General features: G+C 46.8%; 2 protein-coding genes across 6 annotated transcripts; one reads left to right on the top strand and one right to left on the bottom strand.

Annotated features, from left to right (window-relative positions):
• Positions 1-377: 377 nt before the first annotated feature.
• Positions 378-11,253, top strand: SPG21 (SPG21 abhydrolase domain containing, maspardin). Its single transcript, XM_064669219.1, has 9 exons — positions 378-568; positions 3,471-3,564; positions 6,834-6,995; positions 7,802-7,882; positions 8,495-8,640; positions 9,153-9,261; positions 9,712-9,819; positions 10,200-10,340; positions 10,643-11,253. The coding sequence occupies exons 2-9, from the start codon at positions 3,502-3,504 to the stop codon at positions 10,763-10,765; spliced, it is 933 nt and encodes a 310-aa protein (XP_064525289.1). The 5' UTR covers positions 378-568; positions 3,471-3,501; the 3' UTR covers positions 10,766-11,253.
• A 228-nt stretch (positions 11,254-11,481) lies between these two features.
• ANKDD1A (ankyrin repeat and death domain containing 1A) lies at positions 11,482-24,475 on the bottom strand. 5 transcript variants are annotated; one of them, XM_064669205.1, is made up of 15 exons: positions 24,346-24,475; positions 21,810-21,913; positions 21,038-21,136; positions 20,368-20,466; positions 19,800-19,904; positions 18,876-18,974; positions 18,360-18,458; positions 17,332-17,430; positions 16,913-17,011; positions 16,592-16,690; positions 15,574-15,672; positions 14,679-14,774; positions 13,395-13,596; positions 12,559-12,690; positions 11,482-12,321 (listed from the first exon to the last, which is right to left on the bottom strand). In XM_064669205.1, the coding sequence occupies exons 1-15, from the start codon at positions 24,377-24,379 to the stop codon at positions 12,260-12,262; spliced, it is 1,527 nt and encodes a 508-aa protein (XP_064525275.1). In that variant the 5' UTR covers positions 24,380-24,475; the 3' UTR covers positions 11,482-12,259. The 5 variants fall into 5 exon arrangements, with proteins under 5 accessions (XP_064525275.1, XP_064525274.1, XP_064525278.1 ...); XM_064669204.1 differs by having other exon boundaries at positions 21,017-21,136; positions 24,346-24,459; XM_064669208.1 differs by having other exon boundaries at positions 11,482-12,387; positions 12,558-12,690; positions 24,346-24,394.
• Between the last annotated feature and the right edge of the window lie 805 nt (positions 24,476-25,280).

The raw sequence follows: 25,280 nt of genomic DNA, 5'->3' as shown, positions 1-25,280 counted from the left end.
ACGTCTCACGGAGAGCGCACCTTTAACCGGCAGGTCACTATAGGTCTGTTTCAGCTCACCTGTTTATCACATACCAATTAAACGGAGCTAATTGACCCCCGCCCGGTCATTAAGAAGAATGACTCAGTATCACCTGTCAGAGGACAGGTTGCCCGGAGAAGCCGTGGCTGTCCCGTCCCTGAGAGCGTCCAAGGCCAGGTCGGAGCAACCTGGGATAGTGTCAGGCGCCCCTGGGGGCGGAATGATTAAGTTTTACAGTCCCTTCCCCCCCCCACTGGTAATTACAGGGCGGGCACGTGACTCCCACCCCGGCGGCGATGGCGACGCGAGAGCCCCAGGCCCCGCCCCCGCCCCGCCCACCGGGAGTCACGTGGGGGGCGCGGGCGCAGCACCCGGAAGCGGCGGCCGGCGCGTGCCCCCGGCCGGGCGCGCGGGGCGGGGGGGGGGAAATCCCGGTCCTCATCCTGCTCTTCATCTTCATCTTCATCCTCATCCCTGTCCTGCTCCTCGTCCGGCATCCTTCACCAGGCCCTGCCAGCCCGTGAGCGCCCAGCACCGACCGGGCAAGGTGGGGGTCTGCCGCTGTCGCTGTGGAGACGGGCCTGCTGCCCCTGATTCTCAGGGGGGCTCTGAGGAGCCGGGCGGGCCCTGAGGTGCCGCGGGCACCTCTCTCATTGTTTGGGACGGTGTTACTCCCTGAGGGGCTGTGCCGGGGGGGTCGCAGGGCTCTGCAGGGGCAGGGGGTGTGTTTTAAGCTCTGGAGGGACCCCTGAGGGAGAGTATTGGGACTCGGCCCGTCAGCCCCGCCCTGGGGTTCATTTTCCGGGGGTCTCTCAGGGAAGGGGCCGCCTCAGCCGGTTCTGCAGGGGGGGAAGCCCGCGCTGAGGGTGCTGAGTGGGCGGTTGTCTCCTTCCCCCTGCAAAGCTGGGGGGGCCAAGTGTGGCTGAGATGGGGATGGAGCAGGGGATGGGAGTGTTGCTGAGGGAGAGGGGAAGGTGCTGTGGCCGTGCCCCAGTTACCCGTAAATCTTTTCTCATTGCCTTTCTAAATCAGTAATGAAGGGAGCATGTCATTGGTGTGGTGAGGTAACTCACAAGGAGAGCATTCCCAACTGCTTGTCATCCGTAGGTGATTCTTCTTGTAGAGGAGTTGTTTTCGGGAGATAAGATTTCTTCGGGTTGTTTGGTTTTCCTAAAAATGAAAATTGGGTCTTCAGAGCCTGGTCGGTTCTTTGTGGTCTGAGTTACCTTTAGTGGCCGAGTTCGTGGTTCAGCTTTTCTGCAGCTGGAAAGCATGTGTTGCTGTTGACATGGGTGTTTGTGTGTGCAAATTTAATGCTACATTTCTGTGCCAAAGGAAAAAAAAAACAAACCCAAACAACATTTCAGTAACAGGACATCAGCAAAAACTTCTTTAATCAAAGACAAACTATTTTCTCTTTCCTGAAAAGAGGGGCAGCCCTTAGGAGTGGTAGGCACAGATGCACCTTTATAAGGAAGCTGGGGAAAATCAGCCCAGGTGTTATAGGCCAATGGTTCACTTCCACAAGTGATAACAGGTGAGCTGGGAAGCTCAAAATTTAGATTTCAGGTGGACTCTAAACTCACTATGGTGTGAGATGAGGTGCAGGTGCAGGACAAAGTTCACCTGCATTGGAGCCTTTCCTTACCCAGTGTAATGACACAGCTTTGTGCCTCCAGCCCACAAGAATCACCTTAATAGTGCTGAAGGACTGAGGGGGCAGAAGCAGGGAGGTGATCACAATGGGGAGAGATTTACCAACCCTTTCTGGCAGGCAGAATTATCAGTAGAAAGTCTCCCTCTCCGGCGCCTCCGTGTCCGGGCAGTCCCTGGCCGTGACTTTTGCTTCTTGGCCCTGTCAATATAACACTCCCAAGATAATGTGTGTTTTAAGGCATTTCCTGTAATTTATGTCTGCCACAACTTTGTCACGCTGTTGTTTGCTAAACAGCTTTTAGAAAGCCACTGGTGTGTGGTTATGGAGAGGAATTAGTCTGAACCGCTGCTTCCTTTCTCCAGTGACCCACTGTCCCCCAGTCCAGTAATGCATCCTTGCACCTGCTCCACTTTGGAAATAGGTATTTTTCACTTTTGCTGTATTTTTACCTGCTGCCAGACTGTGATAGAGAGCAAAATAATTGGAGCAAGCACCAAAATGAAACTACAAATTCGCCACACAGGTGAACTCCCCACCTGAAACCCTCGGACGTGAGAGGTGTAGCTCGTGCTCTGTGGAAGGTGTGTGTTGTCTTGCAATTCAGAAGGTACTTCCCCTTTTAAAATTCATGTTTTCTGCACCTGGAACGTGGCAAATGAAGACTGAAAGATGAGGAAATTGTAACTAACTGTTAATCCAGCTGTAACCCTGTAAGCTGGTTAAGCTGCCCACCGGCAGCTCTCCTGCAGGGAGAAATGAATTGCAGTGACTCACAGAACACAACGAGGTCTTATTTTATGAAGAATTAAGAAACAAAACCTATTGATTTAGGCTTGGCAACTGTTAAGTAACAAGAGCAAAAGTTTCTTTGTTTTGTTATGCTCAGTGCTGTGTGTGAATGCATGAAAATAATCTCCTGAGGCAGTTGGCTTTCAGGGTGAAGCTATTGAGTCTCCAAGCTTCAAAATGTTTGATGCCATTTGTTGTATAAATGGAAGCTAATGGTCTCTTTTAAGCTGCTTTTAAAAAAAAAGAGTTAAATCTTGGAGTTACCTCAGTGTTTATTACTAATTAATGGAGTATTATAAGATGCTCATTATGTGTGCTTGGACATTCTGACTGGGGAGTGAATTAGTAGCATTCCTGTGTGGCCCCAACTCTGAATCACTTTGTTCCAAATGTATTAATTGTTGTGTTTCAAAGGTCTCTTCATTGGTAACTCCTGACAAGAGTCTGCTTCTGTGTGGATAGAATTGAAATTTCAGGAACCTTCTGTAAAGTAAGCCTCAGATCAGATGATGTTCCTGATATGCTCTGGGACTCCTCTGGGTCAATTATACTGGGATGGAAGGACATGATCTGAATACTGAGACGTGAAATAATGTCTGTGGTGTGAGCTGCTGAGTGAACTGTATGAATATTTATTAGCTATAAATCTGGAGTGCTTTATCAATTTAAAACAAATCAAAAACCTCCTTTAAGGCTTTAAGCCACTTACAGCCTGCAACACAATTGAGTTTCTCTGCAGCTGTCCCAGGGGAATGCTGTTACAAAAGTGTCATCATTTCACAGTTAGGGTGGTGCAGTAAGGCAGTCAGGTGACTGCCTCTTGGGGGAATAATTACATGGTTTGTGATGAAAACTGAGCAAAAGTAAACTTGGTGTGAGTCAGAGGTAGTGCCATCAACTGATAAGAGCAAATCCCCCTGCAATGCTTTATATCCACAGCACAGCTTTCAAGTGCTGCCCACGGGAAAGCTGCTGTATTGATTTCTCACTTTCTCTTTTGCAGGCTGACCCAGACTGAGGTTTTTCTAAACATCATGGGAGAGATTAAAGTCTCTCCTGACTATAACTGGTTCAGAAGTACAGTTCCTCTTAAAAAGGTATGTACAGCTGGAATTGTCTTATGGGTGAAGTCTCCTTGTTTTGTAGCAGGGGGAAGCCAAACTGTGTGGTTAATGCAGGGCAGCTGTGGCTATGCTACTGACCTGCTTTATCTCCTGAACTCTTGCCCCATGTGTCATGTGAGTGCATGAAAGCACACCCTTCATTTTCATATATTTCTTAAAGGTCACTTCTGCAAGTGTTGGGGAGCAGAGACTCCCAGCTGTGACCCACAGCAGCAGTACCTACTGTCCTGACCCCAACCATGCCTGAGGAGGAGACTCCAAGGAAACAGTGTGTGCTGGGGATCACATGTGGCCTCTCAGAGCTGCCTGTGTGCACTGCACCGAGGCAGAGCACTGACCCTGTGCTGCCAGAGCCACCTCCACCGTCCCTACACATCATCCTCAGGCCAAAGCAGCATCTAAAGGCAACTTCTCAGCAGTTGGACTTCACACAGGGTTACTGAGAAGGGGAAGATCCTTAACCATGGTGGAAAACCCCAAATGGTTTCTTCTGCTGTGTGTCCTTTAGATGTCTTTTGCTTAATCACGCTGTCCAACGACTTTCTCCTCTCTCTTGGATTTCTCCACTTCCTTTCACCGAGCCCCAGGGGAGTGTTGGAGGTGTGCAGTCCCCAGGGGAGTGTTGGAGGTGTGCAGTCCCCAGGGCAGTGTTGGAGGTGTGCAGTGCTCCAGCTCCCACTCTGTACATGCTGAGGACAGGGAAGGCACAGGGTGCAGCACTAGGATGTGGCTCCTGACCGGGTCAGGCTCTCACGTGTGCCTTTTGCAGGTCAGGCTTGCTGAGGCTGTGGTTACAGCCTGACCTGCAGCAGCAGCCCAGGCTCCTGCCAGACTGAAGGACAGTGCTGCCTTTCCCCCCAGCCTGCTTCTGCAAGCACAGTCTCTGATGGGGCCGTACATGCTGAGCAGAGTCAGTGGCCTGCTTAGCTTGGGGTGTGTTATAGTTTGGTTTTGGGCTAAGCCGACTTCCAGTCGGTTTGGTTCCCTAATCTGGATGGCAGTGTTGGCTGCAGGAACACCGTTAAGGCTGTAGGATTTTCATTCACTTTGCCAGTTTGTGTGTTCTGCAATTAAGAAAGATCTGTAGCTGTTGACTACATGTGCTCTGTTTGTCCCTGGCTGTCCAGCTGTTTCTGGGCAGTACCAGACCTGCTGGGTCTGTTTGTGTCACGCTGTTGCCTTCAGGCAGTACCTCACCAGGTCAGCAAAGCCAGGAGAAAGTGTTTCAGTGGAAAGAGGTGTGAGTGCTCTGAGGCTCTGTTTTATGGGATGCAATATAGTGAGCTGGAGGTTGTGGTTACAACGGTGCTGCTGCCGTGGGGATGTTGTGACACTGCAGCTCACTGCCAGCAGCCACTGCCTCCAGCTGCTGTGAGTGCTCAGGGTTTCATAACTGGGGACATGTGTAAACTGAAGCTGATGGTGCCCTGGTGACCTTCAGACCAGGGAGTGCCTCACCCTCATGAGTGATTTCGTCTGCTCAAAATCGAGAGATGCCACAGTGGTGAATGTGGGGGGTGAAGAAGATAGAAATAAACAAACCAGTCCTGGTTACTGGAGAGAGAAGAAAAAAAAAAGCCCAATTTGAAGATGTAATTAATATCTGAAGCTCTTTGGGAATACATTTGCATGCATTATCCCCCCCAGAAGTGCAGGAAGGAATGACCAGCCTTGGTTACTGCTGTCAGATAGATCGACCTAAGGAAGCAGAGCCACAGCAGTTTGTTGGAGAACGGGCTGAGATGTTTCTCCTAACAGGCTCAGGAAATGCACAGCTCCATCACCCTTCCTGCCCTGACCAGATATAGGAAGTACAGCACAGAAAATAACATTTCTTGACTGAATCTCTGGCTTTGGCTGTGAATCTCCATTTACTTACACTGCTCCCTGTCTTAGAGAAGTCATTCTTAAAAGTCTTCAGCAAGGGACACCCTGGCCTTGCAAAACTCAAGGGAGCCACCCTGAACAGATCCAACGTTACTGGTGGGAGGACAGCTGAGAATGGCAAGGCCTGGAGCCCAGGAGTTGTGTTCAAAGGGTAGTTTTTGGGGGAGTTGGAAGAGCTTTTATAGAAAGTTTATGTTTGAATGGTTCCAATGATCTGGAAGCTCTGGTATGCAGTCTTCCTTTTTTTATAAAGACTTTAGAAAACAACAGTATCATGTGATTCCTCGTATGCCCCCAGAGCCTGAAATACTGGCTTTATTAGGAGCAGATTTGTTAGTCAAGCAAATCTGATTTGTGTTACACTGTTCTCTGATTGCTGAGAAGCTTAACTACTGGTTTGGAAATGTAAATTGTGCTTGTATATAACTGTTCTAAAAGCTGTAAAATCTTGATGCAGAGGAGATGAATTCCCACTGTGTGACATGGGCTTTCCCCAGAGGTTTGTGCTTGTTATCTGGTACAAGCCACACGCTTCTGCTGGGTTGTGAAGTTGAAAGGAAATGTTAATAAACAAAACAGTTTGCTGGTAGAACAGGCCCTGTCAAAACAAGTCAGACTTTAGCACGGCTAGAAAAAAGGCCCAATTCTTATACTTTTGAAGATATTGATGAATATGAGGAGCTGCTTATTAATGGTAGCACCTCCTGTGAGAATAATCTGCCTCAGCCAGCCGTGTGTCCTGGGCACTCCAGATGCTCCTGAGATGATGCCAGATGATGCCAGATGATGGTTTTTCCTCCCAGCTCAGCTTTGCAGTGCTGTCCTGGGAGCTGTGTGTGTCTCTGTTTCTGGCAGGCAGCTCTAAGCATTTCAGATCAATAACTTGTGTTAGCTGCTTAATTCAGCAGGCCTGCATGGATCCAGACCTGTAACATCTTCTGTCCATGAATGCAAATGTTGATGATTGTTTAAAAGGCTGTCCCTGGGGCAGTGCTGGCTCTTCCAGCCTCCAGCTGCTGCTCTTGGTACCCTGAACTGACCTCCTGGGTCTCTCCTGAGCATGGAAGTTCCTTCCCTGAGGTGCAGTTCCTTGTCCAGCTTATCTCAGGGTGCACAAAGCATTTGGTCTGATGGTGCACGGCCGCAGTTCTGCTCCAGCTATGTCCACACAATGATTGTCATTCCAGTTAGAAAACAACCTTAGAGAAGAAAGTTATTGTGAGGAAGAATAAAAGATGGTCATCAGTATGATAACATTTACTAGATGATGGAAATTTCTAGAAGTAATCCTGGAAGCTGGCTGAAGAACCTCACTTGTCTTGTGTTTCTTGTCGCTCCTGTGCCTCTCTTTCCAGATAATAGTAGATGATGATGACAGTAAAGTCTGGTCACTGTATGATGCAGGACCGAGGAGCATTCGCTGCCCACTCATATTTCTCCCTCCTGTAAGTGGAACTGCAGATGTGTTTTTCCAGCAAATTTTGGCACTGACTGGATGGGGCTACAGAGTTATTGCTGTGAGTATCCTCAGTCCTGTGTCAGAGTTGGTGTGCTCGTGCTTGTTGCTCTAATCAGAAATTGGATAACAAACTTCTTAGTTTTGACTAAGGGAATCCACCAAAAACTTGCTACTAAGTTGCACTCTGGAGTAGGTAGCGTGTAGATCCAGGCTGGAATCTGCTGTGTGTTCACAGCAGCATTTAACCAAAACCTTGTACATGCACACAATTAATTTCTCGGCCTATTTTTCCCCTTGTGTGTCCTGGACACAAGTCATTTTTGCCTCCAGCTGGATCTTTGTTAGTGCTGAGGCAAACACAGGAGTTAGTTCAGGGCTTCCATGTTTTCCTTTTGGATGGTGGATAATGTGGTTCTTAGCCCATATAATACCTGCAAATGCTGTGTCACTCCTTCAAACCCAGCCTGCTCTTCTGTGGCTTCCCAGCTCCTGAGCTGAACTGAAATGGCTGATTTGTACAATATTAAACAGCCTGGTTTTAGGAGTCCTGCTGTGTCTCTTGCAGCAGTTAATGATTTCTGTAGCTGTTACGTGCTATTGAAGAACAGTTACAGCCTCCCTTCCCACTTACTACAGGATGAGGCAATGCTGCACTTTCCCCAGCAAACTTGCTCTGCAGTGCTTTGTGTATTTGTGTGTAAGTGAGGGGGAGGTGTTTGCACCCTTGGACTGTGGGACCTTGCTGAGGAGCCTCACCCTGCAGGAGAGGCAGGTTGATGTCCCGAAACCTTTAATGTGAGAACCAGTATGACTTTGAAGCAGATTGATCTGAGACCAGCTTTTCCTAACTTTGTATAATTTTAGTTGCAGTATCCAGTGTACTGGGATCACCTCGAGTTCTGTGATGGATTCAGGAAACTGTTAGACCACCTTCAGCTGGATAAAGTGAGTGCCTGGAGATGGGGAAGTGCATGTATCCTTGCAGTAAAATCCTGATGTTTGAAAGAGTCTTGTTTGAGAGCCAGTGTATAAAATAGGACACAAAAATGCAGGCTATAAATAAAGAGGCTGTGTTGCAATTTCACATTTGAAACTAGTTTATTTTTGAAGGTGAATACCCTTGGAAATTGTAACACTTGGCCTAAATTCAACTGCTACTCTATGCTTATTAAGATGTATGGGTTGACTTCAGTTTTTCATGAGATCCCATGGAAGTTATCATTCCTAACTCACATAGTTCAGAACACCAAGTCAAGTACCTTGGGTTGGAATAGTTATGGAGAACAAAGTGAAATGTTCGGGGTTTTTCTTAAGCTTGAGGAACACAAAGAAGTTTGCACTGTGATTCTGTGTGGAACATTTCCTTCTGTCAGTATTCATCACATTTATGTCACTCATAAAACCAGAAGATGAATGGAATAGTGATTGTTTCAAAAAATGGATTATGGGGACAGGGTAAACTTGAATGACCTATTTTTGTCATCAAGCATTGTGGCTCAGAGGTTACATTTCACAAGTGTAACGTCATCTGTTTTATGGGTTTTTTCCTTGTATTAGGTTCACCTTTTTGGAGCTTCTTTGGGAGGCTTTCTGGCTCAAAAATTTGCTGAATACACACACAAATCTCCCAGAGTTCAGTCTCTGATCTTGTGTAATGCCTTTAGTGACACTTCTATCTTCAATCAGACATGGACAGCAAACAGGTAAGGAAGACTGGGACAAGCAAGCAGACTTATGGCATTAATTTTTTGCAATGAAATGTCCCACTGATTGGGTTGGACATGTGTCTAATCTCATTCAACCTGGGTAAGGGAGGTGTGGGATGGAATGCTTATGACTTTTAAAGCTATACCACAAGGAGAGTGGAAATTTTCACAACTGAGAGTGTGGAATTAGACAAGTTGTTCTGTGATCCTCTGTGGATGTGTGGTCAGATTTAAAAACTCTGCCTGTTTTCTAACAAAAGTTTAGGGCAAGAAAAGTGTTCTTCAGTGTGTTTAAAATACCCTTTTGCTATGTAGGATTAAAAGCCTCCCAGGACATTTCAAGCACCAAGCTGCCATGTTTTCCCTCTCTCTGCTCTTAAAGCTTTTTCAGGATTTCATTTGAAGTTAAGGCACAAAGTCTGTGCAAGGAAAGGGAGCGTTTACAACAAAACATCTCAATGCTGGAGTCCTTGGTGATTGAAGATTGTTACATCTTGTTTCTGTTCTAGCTTTTGGCTGATGCCTGCTTTTATGCTGAAAAAAATTGTCCTTGGCAACTTTGCATCTGGTCCTCTAGATCCTGAGATGGCAGATGGGATTGATTTCATGGTGGACAGGGTAGGTATCCGTGTGCTCCAATGGCTGTGGTGTCACTCTGTAGATTTACTGAGCAGGAGGGTGTAGGGATTTCTGTGCTTTCTTCATTCCCTGGCCCAGGAAGGAGGAGTGAGGAATGGATCTTTAGCAGGTGCTGTCACAGCCCCAGCAGTTTAACTGGTGTGGTGACTTTACCTTAGTTGTGTTTATTTATGTAGATCAAAAGAGAGGAAGTTAAGGAACTAAGATGAAAGAGGAGAAAGTACTTAGATACATCTGTAGGCCATTCCCTGGGGGCAGGAGCAACTAATGGAACATGCTCTAAGTGTTTGTCTCATGCAGACTAGTACTGAGTTGGAATTATAACCTTCATCCATTTAAAACTATCTTCTCTTTGACTTTATTGTTCACATTACATTAACTTTCTGCAGTGAAATATGTTATTAAATCAGTGTTTCTCTCTCCTGCAAGCTGGAGAGCCTGGGACAGAGCGAGCTTGCCTCAAGACTCACCCTCAACTGCCAGAACTCCTATGTAGAACCTCACAAAATCCGAGACATCCCTGTAACCATTATGGATGTAAGTTCATGTCAACTAAATTTTTTTTCTTAAGCACTGTTTCCTTCCCTTGGCAGATGGGCTTGATATTCCGTTAGCAAGTTAGTAAGCATTTGCAGCATGTAACTTTGTGTTTAGGGAAGCCTTGTGCTGACTGGGCAACACTGTGACTCTTCTCTGCTACACTGAGTTGGATATTGGGTGCAGTAACTCTGCCATATGTTCCAGTACTCCAGCCTTGGCTTTCTATAGCTGTCAGTGCCCAACAAGTTTGCTTGTTTTCATTTCATTACACTGTTCCACAAAGAAGCTGAGAGGCACTTCTAGGAGCAACACAGAGCCAGTCTGATGTAACAACAACATCTGAGATTCAGAGCTGACTGCTGGGACTTGTTCTGTAGGTGTTCGACCAAAGCGCGCTTTCGACGGAAGCGAAAGAAGAAATGTATAAACTTTACCCCAATGCCAGGAGAGCTCACCTCAAAACAGGAGGCAACTTCCCCTATCTCTGCAGGAGTGCTGAGGTCAACCTGTATATTCAGGTGAGTCTCTGAATTCAAACTCAATCTGAAAATGTGTTTAGCCACAAGAGCAGCAGGAAACTCCTGCTCTGTGCTTGTTTTGTTTCTTGACTTCCCTGAGCTCTGTGTGCTCGGAGATCTCTGATACCAAAGGGGCAGGGTTGGAGCAGCCACATTCATGGAGGAGCAGCTTTTGGGGGTTTTCTGTTGTACTCCAGAGCCGTGGTTTCATCCTCACAAAAATTACTTGGAAAGAATGTTTCTCCTTTATCAGAACAGTGTCCTTCTACAGCTGTTCCCGTGTTATTTCCCGTGTCCCACAGATCCACTTGCTGCAGTTCCACGGTACCCGGTACGCAGCCATCGATCCCTCCATGGTCAGTGCAGAGGAGCTGGAAGTCCAGAAGATCAGTCTTCACACCAGCAACGAGCAAGAAGAGCAGTAGGCTTGGGAGTGCCAGTGAAGCAGAGGCATCACTTTGGTGGTCTTCCTGTGTACAATCAACTGTTCCCACTCTGCCTTTTCCCTTGTGTTACCGATTATCACTGTGTGATTCCTACAGGATCAGCAGTCAGTGAACTACCCACGGACAGAAACCTCCAGCAGTGTAATAGGATAGATCTCTTTAATTTTTAGTCTTTGGATTCAAGGAAGCATCTTTGAAGACTACACTTTTAAACAATAAAGACATTTTTTCTACCAAAGTCTTCACTGTCATGTTCTTAAGCAGAACAGTATATTTCTTTTTATATTTTTCACTTGGCTGTATATATTACCACATGCAGATTGTGTCCTTATAAGCTGACATATATTTTTGTTGAATGTTTGATTTAAAAGATGTTTAATTGACCATGTTGCCATCACTTATTTGCTTCGTATGTTGTGTTGTAAGTTAGTTTGTTTCTATTTGAAATAAAGCATTTGAATTTTTAACTTTCTTGCTGCTTAAAAATGGTTTTCAATAAAACTTCACTTTCAGCAAGTGTCTCTTGTTTTGACTCCAAGAGAACAGCAGTGGAGTTAATACAGTCCTGGTTTGCCTCTACAGACACCTCTGAAAATGAAGAAAACCAGCACCTTCTGCTTGAATTCCCCAAGGTTGCACTAAGTAAGAATGTTGTAGTGTTTTTTAAATAAAGATTACAAGATATAACTTGCAAATTTGAGGGTACGATCTAGATTTATTGAAATACAGACATTATTTTCCCCTTGCAATGCTGTAAAAAAGAAACATGAAGTATTAGATGATGAACTGGTATGTAAGGAAACTATATGTCCTTGCCAGAGGTTGTGTAGATAACTGATCTCTTGAAAAGATACAGTTTGAAAAGGTAAGAGGGGTCATTAGTCACCTATTTGATTTATAAACAGTACACCTATGTTAATGTAAACTTATAAACACTATGTATGTTAATGTTGTTCTCAGAAACTTTTTGTGAAGAGTCAAAGCATTAAAGATCACAACCTAAGGTTCCAAAAGGACCAAATGGTATCTTTGATTTTGCTTCTTAAATTCCCACCATAAGAGGGAAGTGACAGACACCCCCCAATACAGTAAGTAAAGAACACTCCTTAAAACAAAGGCTTTTTACCCTCATTAACTTAAAAAACTGACAAAAATTTCTGTACAAATGTGCTGTAAATAAGTTACAGTAAAACAGTGTAATATTTCCTGATACAGTGTGACAAGTGAGGCTTGCTCACTGAACTCCCTTTACAGTACCCAGACCATAGGAAATTGCTGATAAAAATCTCCCTTCTGTGTAAAGAGGCATTTTTGACCACAGGCATTTGTTTTACCCTTGTCACTCCAGAGCCAGAAGGGTGCAGCAGTGCCAGCTGTTTCTGACAAGAAGCCCTTAAGTTGCAGCTGCCTTTGAGCAGCAGCAGAGAAGTGTTTCTCCTGTAGCTCTGAGACCAGCAGAGGCTGCTCGCGGTGTTACATCGCTGTGCACTTCCGTGGAGAGGTGGAGTCTGCGTTGGCTTTTTTCCGGATACTTTCTGAAAGAGAGAATGTTCTGCTGCACGGAAGTATGGAGCCATGGCAGGATGTGCTCACTTATCAAAACGAAGAGGAAAGAAATGACATGTAATGGAAGCAAGGGGGAAGGGCAGGTGCTTTCAGCTTGTGTGAATTTGCTTCACTGAAGCCAATTTTCCTCTGTGTGTGTTGTGTAACCCCAGAGTTCAGATAAATTGATTTAAATAATGCTGAGTGAAGGAAGACAAAAGTATTACCTGCTAAATCTCTTCTTCCAATCCCCACAAGGCCTTCGTACAGCCCCTTGATTGGATTTTCTCCTGCAGTATTCACGCCATGGAGCCAGATCAGCAACATCCTGTGGCCGTGTTCCCTGTAGCTTTTAGTGCCTGGCAAGATCAGACCACAAATGGAATCCCACCCTCAGAGTGCATGGCCCTGACTAGAGCAGATTTCTGAACTGGTGGGTCTGGACACCCCTTCATTTGGATTTTACAAGGAGGCTCCAAAGTATGGTTTAGCTAATTTCCTGGTTGTGGTCTGATTGCTGGATTCATGTGAAACTTAATGGAGTGGCCCTGCATGAACTTGGACTTGTTGGCCAACCTTTCATGGCAATACAGAATTTCTGCCTTCAGAGCACAGCTTGGCCCCTTCCTCACGTTATCCAAACTACAGAGTCCTGACAGGAGCCAAACCAGACCCTCAGACCCTGCTTCTGCTAATGTATCTCTTAAACTCTAAATGGAACTTCACTGCCTTCTTGGTTCATATCCTTCAAAGAAAAAAATAAAGCTAGCAAGTTTATCCTGTCCTATAGAACAAGAATTGTAGCATGAACCCACCAGCCTGGTAAGTGCCTCATAAGGAATGAGCTATGAACCACTAATCCCCCTGCTTGTGTGCTTTACTCCTAGACAAATTCCAGTGTGTAGGTAAGTCTGCATTCATTAAAAGCAGAATTTTTAACCTAATCTTTAGGTTGTTTCAAATAAACCAACAGGTTTCCTTCCTGCTTTGCTCTTACTGCAGCTGAATCTCCGAGAAGCACAGTTCAAGTGAAGGAAGGAAAATACCTGGGAAATTTTTATACCTGTCCATTGTTGCTCAATGGCCCTAATGTGAGCATCTGTGAACTTCCAATAATGTGCCAGCTTCTTCCATTCCCCAGGTTTGAGGTACTTAGTGGCTAATCTCCACATGACTGAGCGAATGTGCTGGGTTTCCAGCCTGTGATCTTGCTTAAAGGTCAAGTGCTTTGCCACCCATGAGTCGGAGTCGCTGTTGAGGTTGTCCTGCAAAGCCAGAACAGGGGTTTCAGTCAGGGTGCTGCAAGGGTGCCTGTCATTCTGCAGCCTCCCACACCCTCAGCTCTGCAGGTCGCTGCAAGTTCATTCTGGCACAGCACTTTTTTTTTTACTCTCTTTATTCCTGTTTTGCTCTGTACTAACCAGGCACTTCAACAAAAAACGTTAAAAGCCGCTTTGCTGGAAAAACCCATGGATTGTGATTTCCATTTCTACACTGCTTTTTATCTGGGCTTGGTGCAGGATCATTTAATTAAATCTTCTGCTTCCCTGCAACACAGGCTTGTGCTCACAGCCTTTACATGCCCTGCTGCAAAGAGGCTGGATGACATTCCCTAGGGCTGCATGGGAAGCCCATGAAGGGCCTGATCTACACAGCATTACTCCTGAAGCTGTGCCTGAGCCACAGGTGTGTGCCCTCCTTTCCTTCCTTTTCTTCTCCCTCTAGAGTCCTGGTATGGGAAAATGCCCAAAATCTTAAGACACGAGGGATGTGGCATTTGGCTGTACTTTCCACATGCTCTGCTCAGCTTGGTTTGGGCACAGGCCTGGGGAAAGCAGGGTTTCAGGTGGCAGACTGGGGCTGAGCAGCTGCAGTTTGAGAGGAAAGCTGATTGTATGACTCCAACAAGAACTGATCACTGCTCTCAGGAGGAGTTCTCTTCCACTGCTGAAAAACTCACCACATCCCATTTGGTGACATTAGGCCAAGCATTTTCCTGCTCAGTCCTTCAATTTTTCCTCGAAAAAGGAACAAATGCTATCCAACCCCCTTCTACAGGGCTTTGGGAACAGCTGTCAAAGAACCTTTGAAAACCTCTATTCCTGGCAGCACAGCTTGGGATTTCTAACAACAGGGGCCTTTTTAAATAAGGAAAGCCTTAAGTAGATGCTGTTGGCACCATGAAGACTTCTGTTTTTCTTAAGTAAGGGGATGAAAGTCGAGGTCAGGCTGCCACAGGATGCCCTGTATTTCTTTTCCTTTGACAGCTGGTATGTGGAGTCTAAATGGAGTAGATGAGGCTCCACCTGCCCTGGAAAGGGCAGGGGATGGTGTGTGAGCTGCTCACCTTTTCCCATTTGTAAAACCTATCAGCTTTGATAATCATGTCCACCAGGTTGATGTGATTGCCTCGGGCAGCGACATCCAGAGACGTTTTCCCCTGCTGAAATTAGAAGGGGAAAATGAGCTGGAAAAGACCTTTCACCTTAGGAGGTACAAGCTCTCTGTTACAGCAGCAGAACTACTGAGTAATGCACCCAGCCAGGACCTATTCTCCACCTATAAGCAGCAGATGTGAGCAGAAACCAAATTTCACACAGAGAAGTGTGAATGTGTTCCCTGACTGAGTGTCACTGTAGTTCCACAGAGTGCTGGTGGGTGACAAGTTCAGCCAGGTGGCTTCAGGTCTGCATGTGCTCTAACCCACTGAGGATGGCAAACACTGCTTTGCTCTCTGCCCAAGCCTCTTCAGCATTTTCTGGGCACATACCACACTTTCAAGCCACACCACACTTTCAGGCCACATGCAATTTACCCGATGCTTCTAGAATTCTGTTGATATTTAATTAGAGGGCAAAAGCCCTGGAAACAATGCCAGATCCAGATCAGATACTTTATCCTATTAAAATATGTGTGCTGTGATTCTTAGGGTATTATTGCTTATCATTATTTGAGATCTTTGATATTAATGTGTGCGATAGCACAAGTAGAAGCAGAAGAAACTAGATCAACTTTGAGAAAGAAAAGGTTGCTCATTGTGTGAACTGTTGTCTACCTGCCTTTCTCTCCTGGAAAACACAACAAAATAACCTATTCAGCAGTGTTTTAAGGCCTTATCCCTGGAAATATCCAGATTTTAATATTACTAGCCTTCCTTGGAAATTATGAAAGACAGTGGCAAAGACTATCTGTATTTTTCCTCCATACTCCCACAGGACCTATTCAACCTATGGAGACTTTACCTTGTCTGTCAGCTTCAGGTTAACTCCTGCAATGAGAATCATCTCGGCGATGTCCTGCCTGCCGTGCTCTGCAGCGATGTGGAGTGAGGTCTGCTGCCTCTGCACAGGGAGGGAGAAAGGACTACATTTCAGAGAAGGACAAGTCTGAAGCTGGAAGGACAAGGCAGAACACTACCAGGAGGAAATGCTGTAAGAATGCTGTCAGCTCTGCCCTCCTTTCCCCTCTACCCCTTTTCAAGCTGCGGGTTAAACACCCTCCCACCTCCAACTAGAGTTGGTTTCCTCTGGCTGAGCAGAACTGGTCTGTCCCTGTCCCAGGACCAGCATTAAGAAGCCTCCCTGATCTAATCCTCTAGACTTCAGTCTAGATAAGGAACATCTGTAAGGCTCTCTAGGGTCACTTATAGGATTATATTATTTCCTATTATTTAAACAATTTCTGTGGGCATGTAGTTTGGCCATGGCAGGGAAGGACCTGTGCCAGTTCTTTGTTCCTGGGACACAGGGCTGGGTTAATGTCCCCCCTTGGGATTGTTTAATGGAAACAAGTAAAATCAAACACAAAATGTGGCAATTTTATGGTGTCGTCAGGAGGGAACATTGCTACAAGAATGAACATTAACTGAAACAAGCTACACAAAGCCCTTCATTCAGAAAATTACAACTTGGTGAGACAACCAGCTATCTGCAGGCTTGCCTCCCATTCTCAGCCCTCCAAATGTTTTGCAGAATATCTTCCAGTTTCTCCCACTTGCTTCCAACAAGGAGGAGAGAGCTGACTGCAGTGCTGCTGTGCACAGGTCCCAGGGATGTGACACAGCCCCTGTGTTGAATGCCATCAAGCAATTATCTCACTGCAACACTCAGAATCATTTCACGGGTTTCACGTTTCCTAAGTTGCGCTTCTGGGTTTTCCACATTTTAAAGCACTTCTCTTTAACCCTGTCCCCAAGGTAATCAAATCCCCCCTGAAACTGGTTGACATTTCAAAGACAAAGAACCGAAGCTGCAGTCTTACATTATCTGGAATGTCAAGGTCACACCCTGCCTCGATGAAGAGCTTCACCATGGCTGGGAAGTTCTGCAGGACCGCGATGTGTGTTGCTGATGCATTTTGCTGTCGAAAGAAGACCTTGTGCTTAGAAAGAGCTCAGCTCATGGCACTGAAAGGACCATGCTGTGCCCAGCATGTCTTATTCTATCACAGCTGCCACTCAGCACTGGGGGCTGACTGGGGATATTGCAGCACTGGTCCTTGCAGAGTTACTTGGTGCTCTCAAGCAGCTCCACAAACAGACTTTGCCTTTTTTAAGTGGTGAGAGCATTGAGAAGGACTTACATGATTAACAGCATCAGTGTGGATTCCTGCATCCATGAGGATCCTGGCTATCTCCTCATAGCCATGCAGTGCTGCGTAATGAAGGCAGTTCATCTTCTTCTGAGAGGCACCTCAGAAGAGAGGGGTGTTAGTCAGGGCTTCTTCTCAGAGGCTGCAATTGGTACAGACTACCCACGGAAAGCTCTCTGCTTCCCTCCTGCAAGAGCCCATGGCCCCACACTGACAAATTCATGGATTGTCTCCACAGCCAAACCAGTCCCAGGGAGCTTCACCTGCCCATTTGTACAAAACCATGTCTACCTTCCTCTGGTCTCCCTGCGCTGTTCCTTAATGCTGGGCTTCACAAGGCCCAACCTGGGAAGCCAGGCATAAATCCACAAAGTAGTGCTTGGAAATGGAATGACCTCCATGGAGCTAACCTGGGTCTGGGCACTGACATCAGCTCCTGCTTCCACGAGCAGCTTCACAGAGTCCCTGTGACCCCCCTCAGCAGCCAAGTGCAGAGCTGTAAGGCCTTCCTGGACAAGGCAGAAAAGGACATAGGTAGCATTTCTGTAGGCAAGGCCAAGACAGAGCAGCAGAATGAGCAAGACTCTATCCCATCTTCTGAATCCATGACATGTTAAGGTACCAATTCTGAGGGTCCGGGATCTGGAACTGGAAACCCGTGACCCTCTACCAGATTCTCCCTTCTGAGGGTTGTAGCTCATTTCTTTACAAGAAAACACAAACAAGCAGATTTCTGAAGTGATTTAATCTGGTTTTATTACTGCTCTTTGAACAAAGGGCAGCTCATCTGGGGGGAGACAAATGCTACTGGTTACCACAGAAGGTGGCTTCCCCTTTGTTTCAGATCTTAATCACAATCAAATACACTTTTCAAAGACAGTAATGAAACAAGACTAAAAAAAAAAAATGCTGATAAACTTAATTGAGAGTGTGCCCTGGAATAAATAACAGTGATACTAAGCCAATATTTGCCATCTAAATCATTAGCTGTGTTCCAGCCACGTAATTTTCCAGAGCAGATCTGTCAAAAGGGAGATCTCAAACAGAAGGTCCATATGTTCAGTGACTAAGTCAATACTATAAAGCATGGTGCAGTTTAGTTTAAAACACATTCAAAAACCATTTAGGCACTTGAATGTCCAAGGGTCATGGAGAAAAAGGGAGATTAAATGGAGTGATAAGGCAGGTCAGCAGATACAGCAGGAAGAGAAGGCAACACTTTAGAGCTGGAAATCAGTCCAAGACGGATGTTGCCTTTCACTGATACTCTTCAAGTGGCACCTGGATTTACCCACGCAGGCTTCAGATAAAATCAGCTATTTTCTAGACCTCTCCTGTCAATACTGACTATTCAGCCTGGTGACTGTGGCAGGAATGTATTTCTAGGGAGGAAAAGGGCGAAACTGATGTGGTTACTATTTCATTTAAATGTACTTACTGAATTTTTTTCATCAAGGTCCACTCCAACACCTATAATCTTCTGCAGCACAGAGAGGTGTCCATTTTTAGCAGCTAAATGCAATGCTGTATTTGCTTCCTGAAAGTAAACATTACTTCGTAAATATATGTATCACAGGACTGTGTGTTCATACGCCACAACCTTGCACAGAGGATATGCAGTGTGTCTGAGAAGGAGGTTTTAACCAGTAGTACAAGACTGAAGCAATCTTCTAATAGTTGCAGCAGGGAGGGAAGAAGCCCAGCTACCTTAAACTGGAGCATGGTACACCAGGCTTGCTGCATGTCCTGTTTGAAAAGCCCTGGAGAGAAATCCAACATGGACTGAGGTGCAAATGGCTTGCACGTGGATAGGGGAGAAAAGCTCTTGACATACCACAACCATAGTTAAAACTGTGGAAACTCGCCTTCATGAGCCTTTTGGTATCCTGTTCCCTGATTTTTATATCCATATCATTGGACCTCACTTCCCTTGTGTGTCATTTTATGCCCATACCTTGTCTTTGGCACTGCAAGAACAACCCAGTCGAATGAGGAACTCCACCACCTCTAGTCTTCCATACTCTGCAGCCAGGTGAAATGCTGTCCTGTCCATCTGGGAAAGGAAACAAGGAAACACAGTCCAAAGAGGCTCAGGAAGCAAAAGATCAGATCATCTGCTGCAAGAAATACAATGATGCCTTGGGTAATAACCCATTCCACAAAGGGCAGAAGTGCTGCAGTTATCTTTTATTCTGCTGCTTTTATTCTGCGTTATATTTGGGATGACCCTAATAAAACAAGGTGAACAGAACTGCCCACTGGGGCAAACAAGCATGTAGGTCTCACCAAACACTGGAAGAGGTCTAGAGGTCTTTTCAGTGGTTATTTCCTATAAGTGGAGCATAATAAATAATTTATTAAAAACAACTAAGGATTAAAAAATTGACTTCATATGTAAGCCCCCAGTTATAGGGTGAGCGAGGACCTCTTTTGGGGAAAGGCAAATCTGTTGTTGCTTCATTTAACTCCCAAGCATCAGAGTGGGGATCACTCTTGAAAACATGAAGGCCATGGAGCAGAAAAGAATGTGCACTAGCTCCTGTATGTTCTTATGCCATCTCCAGGAACAGATCAGCCAGTGCTAGAACATGCTGAATGAGGTTCACCCTTGGTTATTACTTACCTACAACACACACAGGAGCATCATCAGCAAGAGGGTACAGCACTGAAATTCCTGAATTTATTCTGCAAAAGTCCTGGCTGCTAGAAGTTTGACCAGAGCCAGAATCCCCATGATCCCTAAGCCCACTCTGCAGGAAGACTTCTGGGAATAGCATCTGACTCCAAGTCTCTTCCCAAGACCAACAGCAACATCCCTGCTAAACTCAGCAGAGCAATATCAGACCTCAAGAAACAAAGCAGTGATGAGCTGTCCTACCTTGTCTGTCTCATCCACACACACATCCTCCAGGACCTCCATGATGAACTCTATGATCTGGACGTGTCCCCTCTGAGCAGCACAGTGGAGTAAGTTCCTGCCATTCTGGAGAGGAGATAAAGGACTGCTCATTTAACAAGTCCAGCTCTGTGGGACAGTCTCTTTTGACAACCTGCTCCTTTTAGCAAAGACCCATTCCACGCCTCCCTGCACCTCTAGGGCTACACTTCCTTCTGCTGCAGACAGCAAGTTATGACTGGAGTATTAATGCTACTTTTCCCAACCAAGGTCTGTCTTAGAATACCCAGACTGCTGACCCACTAAACCCATTTCCCACTTCTGTAACACCTTCCACATCAGCATTGCACAAACATGAGCTGAGGATGCTGTGTGCATCTCTGTAGCTACAATTATTGGATTACAGCTGTTTTAGGAATAAGGCAGAGTGCAGGTGGCAGTCCCCAGAGCAGGTGCTGTCACACAGGGCTACCTAACCACAGGTAAGTCTCTCTCCGTCCCTCAGCACCAGCTAGAGCCATGTGATGGACCCACACAGGGAGACTCTCACCCTGTTGACACGGTTAGTCTTGGCCCCAGCGTTGATGAGGATCTGCAGGACACGGAGGTGGCCAAACCAGGCAGACAGGAGAAGAGCATTCATTCCAAACTGGGCAGAAGAGAGATACTCACAGTTAAACTGCAGCCACCACCATCCCCACCATGGAGGAAAGCTGTCCCCTTAGCTTCATGCAGTTTCCCAAATCTATTTGTTTCTCACTGTTGTTTTTTCTAGCCTCACTTTGTCCAGTTATTACTATTCCTGCCACAGATATTCACAGCAGCTGATCAGAGACCTGCCTCCAGACTGCTGCTTCCTAGTTAATGGTGTGTATTTGCCTGGTTGTTATGGGGGAGAGAGAATTTGCTGACTGTCCCTGTCGTCCCACAAGCCCCAACAATATGACCAGAAGAAGCCAAGCATCCCCATGCTCTACAGAAAACCTCACAGATTCCACCAGCCTACTCCCAGTCACTGTGCATGCAAGGAAAAGGCCAAAAGACACCTCTGAAAACAAGTCTCGCTCCAGCCCCTTGCTCAGCAGGTGCCATGTGCCACCCTGTGCCACCCACCCAGGGCTAAGGTGAAGTCTGTCACTGCTGGCCCAGCACCCAGTCCCTGGCACTCCCCCAACACTGAACACATTCGCAGGACATGCAAGGGAGAGTCGCCTCTGTACTCTGTCTTCGTCATCCACGGGGACATCGTGACCCAGGAGCAGCCGCACAGCATCCACATTCCCTGCTCCTGCAGCCCAGTGCAGGGCACTCCGGTCTGTCTGGAAGGGAAGGATAGAGAAGGAAGGCTCATGTATGCAGAGTGTGTGTGTGTATCCACCAGCCTTCCTGAAGCCCAAAATCTCCTTGGCCAATCATGGAGCCAGAATTTCTCACACTGTGCAGGGTCTTCTTTGGACACAACCCTCTGTCTCTCTCCTCTCCTGTCGGGCAGGTGTTAGTCACCTTCTGCTGAGGAACTGCAGGTCTGGGCTATAACAACAGCAGCACAGGAGTGAAGAACACTGCTGCCCATCAAGGGACAGACTGAAACAGTAGGGATGTGTGTAATCCCATATTTCCATGAAGATATTGGTCAACAAGGAGAGACCTGCACCGGGGACTGAGTTTGTCCCACAGCCTTGGCATGCAGAGATAGCAAAATCAAAGCCTTTCATACTGTCTGTATCTGGCACAGAGGTTACAAGAGGAACCATAAATGATCACCCTCCCTCAGCACCTGCAGCTTTCCAGTGTGGTCAGGATGATAGTGGGGGGTCTCAGTGTGCTGAGGAACTGCTTGGTTGCCACAGGCTCTATTTAGCACAGGGTGGTGTATTTTAAAGCTTTGACCAATTAAGCAGCTAATGAGAAGAGCAGCGTTAAGGAGCTGCAGTTCTGAAACATGCCCTCAGCACTTCCTGCAGCTCAGAGGTGGAAAAACCCAGGACTTACATTGTTTTTGGCTTTGATGTCAACCCCTCTCCTGATGAGCTCCTCCATCCTGGCCGTGTCATTCCGCTTGGCTGCGTCATGGAACTCCTTCTCTGACTGAAGCACTGCAGCAGAGCAGAAGAGTGAGCATTAAAACAGTGCTGGCAAGGAGCACAGGGCAGCATGCCCCAACAAACCTCCTCTTCATCTCACTGGCCCCTGTGGCTTCAGGGAAGGGTGACTGTGGAAAGATTCTTCCAGCAAGAATCCCAGTCCTGCAGATGTTGGCATGTTTGCTGGATTTGTCCTCTCACACCATCTCTCCTTCCCTGAGTATCCCTGTGCCACATCAGTGCTCTTCCAATCCTACTCACTTCTCTTCTAATTCAGTCTCTTTCTCTTCATGGATTTGCTCCAGCTACAAAATCTTTTGGTCCATGAGGTCCATGTCCTCTGGGCCATGTCCTCTGGGCACCTCTAAGGCCCAGAGCCTGTGTAAAGGCTCTGATACATCACCCTTTCCTCCATCCTTCCACCTACATCCCACCACTCAACAAGGAGGCCTTTGCACATGGTCCTGCCATCCCCCTCCAGGCAACCTGAGCCATCCAAGCAGCACAGAACTGCCAGCCTGGCCTGTGATTAGTGTTGCATCTCTTAATAAACTGTGGCAGTTCTGCATATAATTTACCACAACTGGCAGTATTTGTCCTGCACAGTTAGGCACAATTTAAGAGTGTTTACTCTCCATGCTGGGCCTTGCCCCAGCAATCTTCTCCTTGATCGAACAAACCTTCCTGCCAAGAAACGAGAGTAAAGCTGTGACTCTGGGGCTGCCACAGCCCCACAGGGAGGCTCTGAAGGTTTTTGGCACAGCTGGTGTCAGTCTTTTTTGGACTCGGTCTCTGCCCTACTGCTTTTGGGAAATTCTTTCAAGAAGTGCTTGACTCAGATCCTCAGCCTATAATATTCCACTGGAGAGCTGGCCCAGAGCTGGCCCAGAGGCTTTGCTTTCTCCTATGCTGCTGCAGAGCTCAGGCTGCAGTTTGAGCATCTCAATGCTACTTCAGGGGCTCAATGCAACTTCAGTTGGTTTCAACTTATCAACTAGACACTAACCACATGCCAAACAAGAGGTGTCAAAACATATTATTGTTCCCATTCCACCACACTGAGGAGATAAACAGGAGATTTGCTGCCTAAATAGCACTACCCCATTTTTCTGTTCAGAGGACACAGAAGAAAGGCAACCCTACTGTGGACTCTTAGAGCAACAGAGGTATAATCTCATCCTCCAATTTCGATTCCCCTTACCTCCAAACAAAAAACTTTAGCTCAAGAAAACCACAAATAATACAACAGGATCATTCAATAGCGTGTTTATCCACTTAACACCAGACATGATCATCTGAGAGTGTGCATTCCACAGTGTTGAACCTGCTGCTACAATTAAGGCAGTAGGATTTGGACACTGATTTCTGCAGAAACAGGATTTCCTGTATATTAAGACTCTGTTATCATCTCGTCAAGGATGTTAACAGGATTGCATTTCCACACTACATGGACCCTTGATTTGAGAGGAAATATCAGGAGAACTTATGAAAAACACGTGGAGTTTTTGTTAATTATCAACACCAAGGGCGACACACACACATCTTCTTGTAAATGCTACTCTTTCAGTGGAGTAAATTCTATGTTTCAGCTAAGAAAATGCTGCTGCCTCTGCTCTCCAAGTGACAGAAATGTATTGTTACATTTTATGGTCACACAAAGCATCATTGCCAAGAGATGCCAAAGCACTCCTTGCCTTATTTATTCTCTCCTCTACCTGTAAAGATGCAGTAACAAACCCGGCATCACCAAGGCTGTAGAAGCCACAATTTATCTATTTTCAGCAACACATGGAAAACCATTTGGTGGTCTGAGTTTCCTTTTTAGGATCCACACAACTCTGCTAGCTCTGTAAATGTAAATGCACTCCTCATCATGGCATAAACCCATCCAAGAGCAGCATTTTGGTGGATATTTAGCAGTTTTACTTCTCTTTCAAGCTCAGATTCCAGAGTGTTTTGTAATTTGTGTTACTGAATATGAATTCAGTTATCCCAAACAGTGTGGAACACATTTTAAATTATTTACCCTCAGTCCAATGCACCAACTCGTGGGCAATTTATTATGCAAGAGATGTAAAAAAGCAGCAAAGGAGATGAAAGACATGCAGAGAAATGTGATAAAACCATCCACAGGGCTCTAGCTGGAGCTGCAGGACACAAAGACAGCCCAGGATGGGGACCAGGGGATAAAGGGGGCCAAAACCCCCAAGTGGGGGGTACTGGAGTTACATGCAGCATCTCAGGGGTACAGGACGCTTTGAGGCAAAACAACTCTTAATTCACGCGTAGGTTTATACACCTGCTTTGTTTCTGAACGCATTTTCATGCATCTGGTTATTCCTTGGAGCATCGCCGCTCTGTCCCTGACCCCCCCGGCGCCCGCCCGGCCCCGCTACACGAATCCCCCGCCACGGCCCGGCGCCCCCCGCCTCGGCCCCACTCACGGGTGTCGCCCTCCGACGCCAAGTCGTCGCCCATGTCGCGACACAGCGGCCCCGCCGCGGCCGCCTCAAGGCGGGCTGACAGGCGCGTCCCCGCCGCCTCAGGGCGGGCTGACAGGCGCGTCCCCGCCGCCTCAGGGCGGGCTGACAGGCGCGTCCCCGCCGCCTCAGGGCGGGCTGACAGGCGCGTCCCCGCCGCCTCAGGGCGGGCTGACAGGCGCGTCCCCGCCTCCTCGCGGGCTGCCCCGCCGCCGCAGAGCGCCTCTGTAGCTTCTCTTTAAAGCAAAATATCGTAAAATAAGCTCTCCTCCCGACAAACGCGGCTTTCTCGGGCCGTTTTGGCGTGATTTGAGGGGGCACGTGGAGCTGCCGCCATTCCGGCCGGGTGCCGCCCCTCACCTCAGCGCGGCTCTGCTGGGCGCTGCTGCTTGGAGGTCGTGGGTGGTTTAATTTAAAATTAATCTAACTCTCTTTCCGAAGCAATTTAGGAGGAGAGTGATTTCTGTTCTGTGAGAAATACAGGGTGAGTTGTTGCTTTTTTTCTCCCGAAAGCAGAGTCAGGATTTGGTGTTCTCAGGGAATGAGGTGCTCTCATTACCACAGGTCCGACAGCGAGTGCAGGAGAGGGCAAAAGGGCTTTTCCCTCAGAGTTTTAGTGAATTCTCCATTTTCAGCATCTGTGAGTGGTTTTGTATTTTATTTTCTTCTCCATTTTGGTAGTATGATGAGGAAGGAACCAGGCTGAGCTGAGGCTGAGGGGAGAATAGACCTGTTTCTGTGGGTCCCCCAGACTAATCCCCCCTGGAATACTGCATGTGGCTCTGGAGCTCCCCAACATAAGGATGTGGGACTGATGGAGTGAAGTCAGAGGAGGCCACAGAGATGTTCCAAGGTCTGGAGCACCTCTGTTGTGGAGACAGGCTGAGAGAGTTGGCATT

This window comes from Pseudopipra pipra, chromosome 12, assembly GCF_036250125.1.
Source record: "Pseudopipra pipra isolate bDixPip1 chromosome 12, bDixPip1.hap1, whole genome shotgun sequence".
Lineage (NCBI taxonomy): Eukaryota > Metazoa > Chordata > Aves > Passeriformes > Pipridae > Pseudopipra > Pseudopipra pipra.
The sequence above is the reverse complement of the archived record's forward strand: the minus strand, read 5'-3'. Positions and strand labels throughout refer to the sequence as shown.

Bases quoted from the DNA above. Each gene is read 5' to 3' on its own strand.
- SPG21 (XM_064669219.1), top strand. From the start codon at position 3,502: ATGGGAGAGATTAAAGTCTCTCCTGACTATAACTGGTTCAGAAGTACA. The intron at 6,996-7,801 runs GTGAGTATCCTC...GTATAATTTTAG, and splicing joins GGGGCTACAGAGTTATTGCT to TTGCAGTATCCAGTGTACTG. The intron at 10,341-10,642 runs GTGAGTCTCTGA...CGTGTCCCACAG, and splicing joins AGGTCAACCTGTATATTCAG to ATCCACTTGCTGCAGTTCCA.
- ANKDD1A (XM_064669208.1), bottom strand. From the start codon at position 24,379: ATGGGCGACGACTTGGCGTCGGAGGGCGACACCC. The intron at 21,137-21,809 runs GTAAGTCCTGGG...CTTCCCTTCCAG, and splicing joins ACATCAAAGCCAAAAACAAT to ACAGACCGGAGTGCCCTGCA. The intron at 18,459-18,875 runs GTATGGGCATAA...GTTTACTTTCAG, and splicing joins CTTGCAGTGCCAAAGACAAG to GAAGCAAATACAGCATTGCA.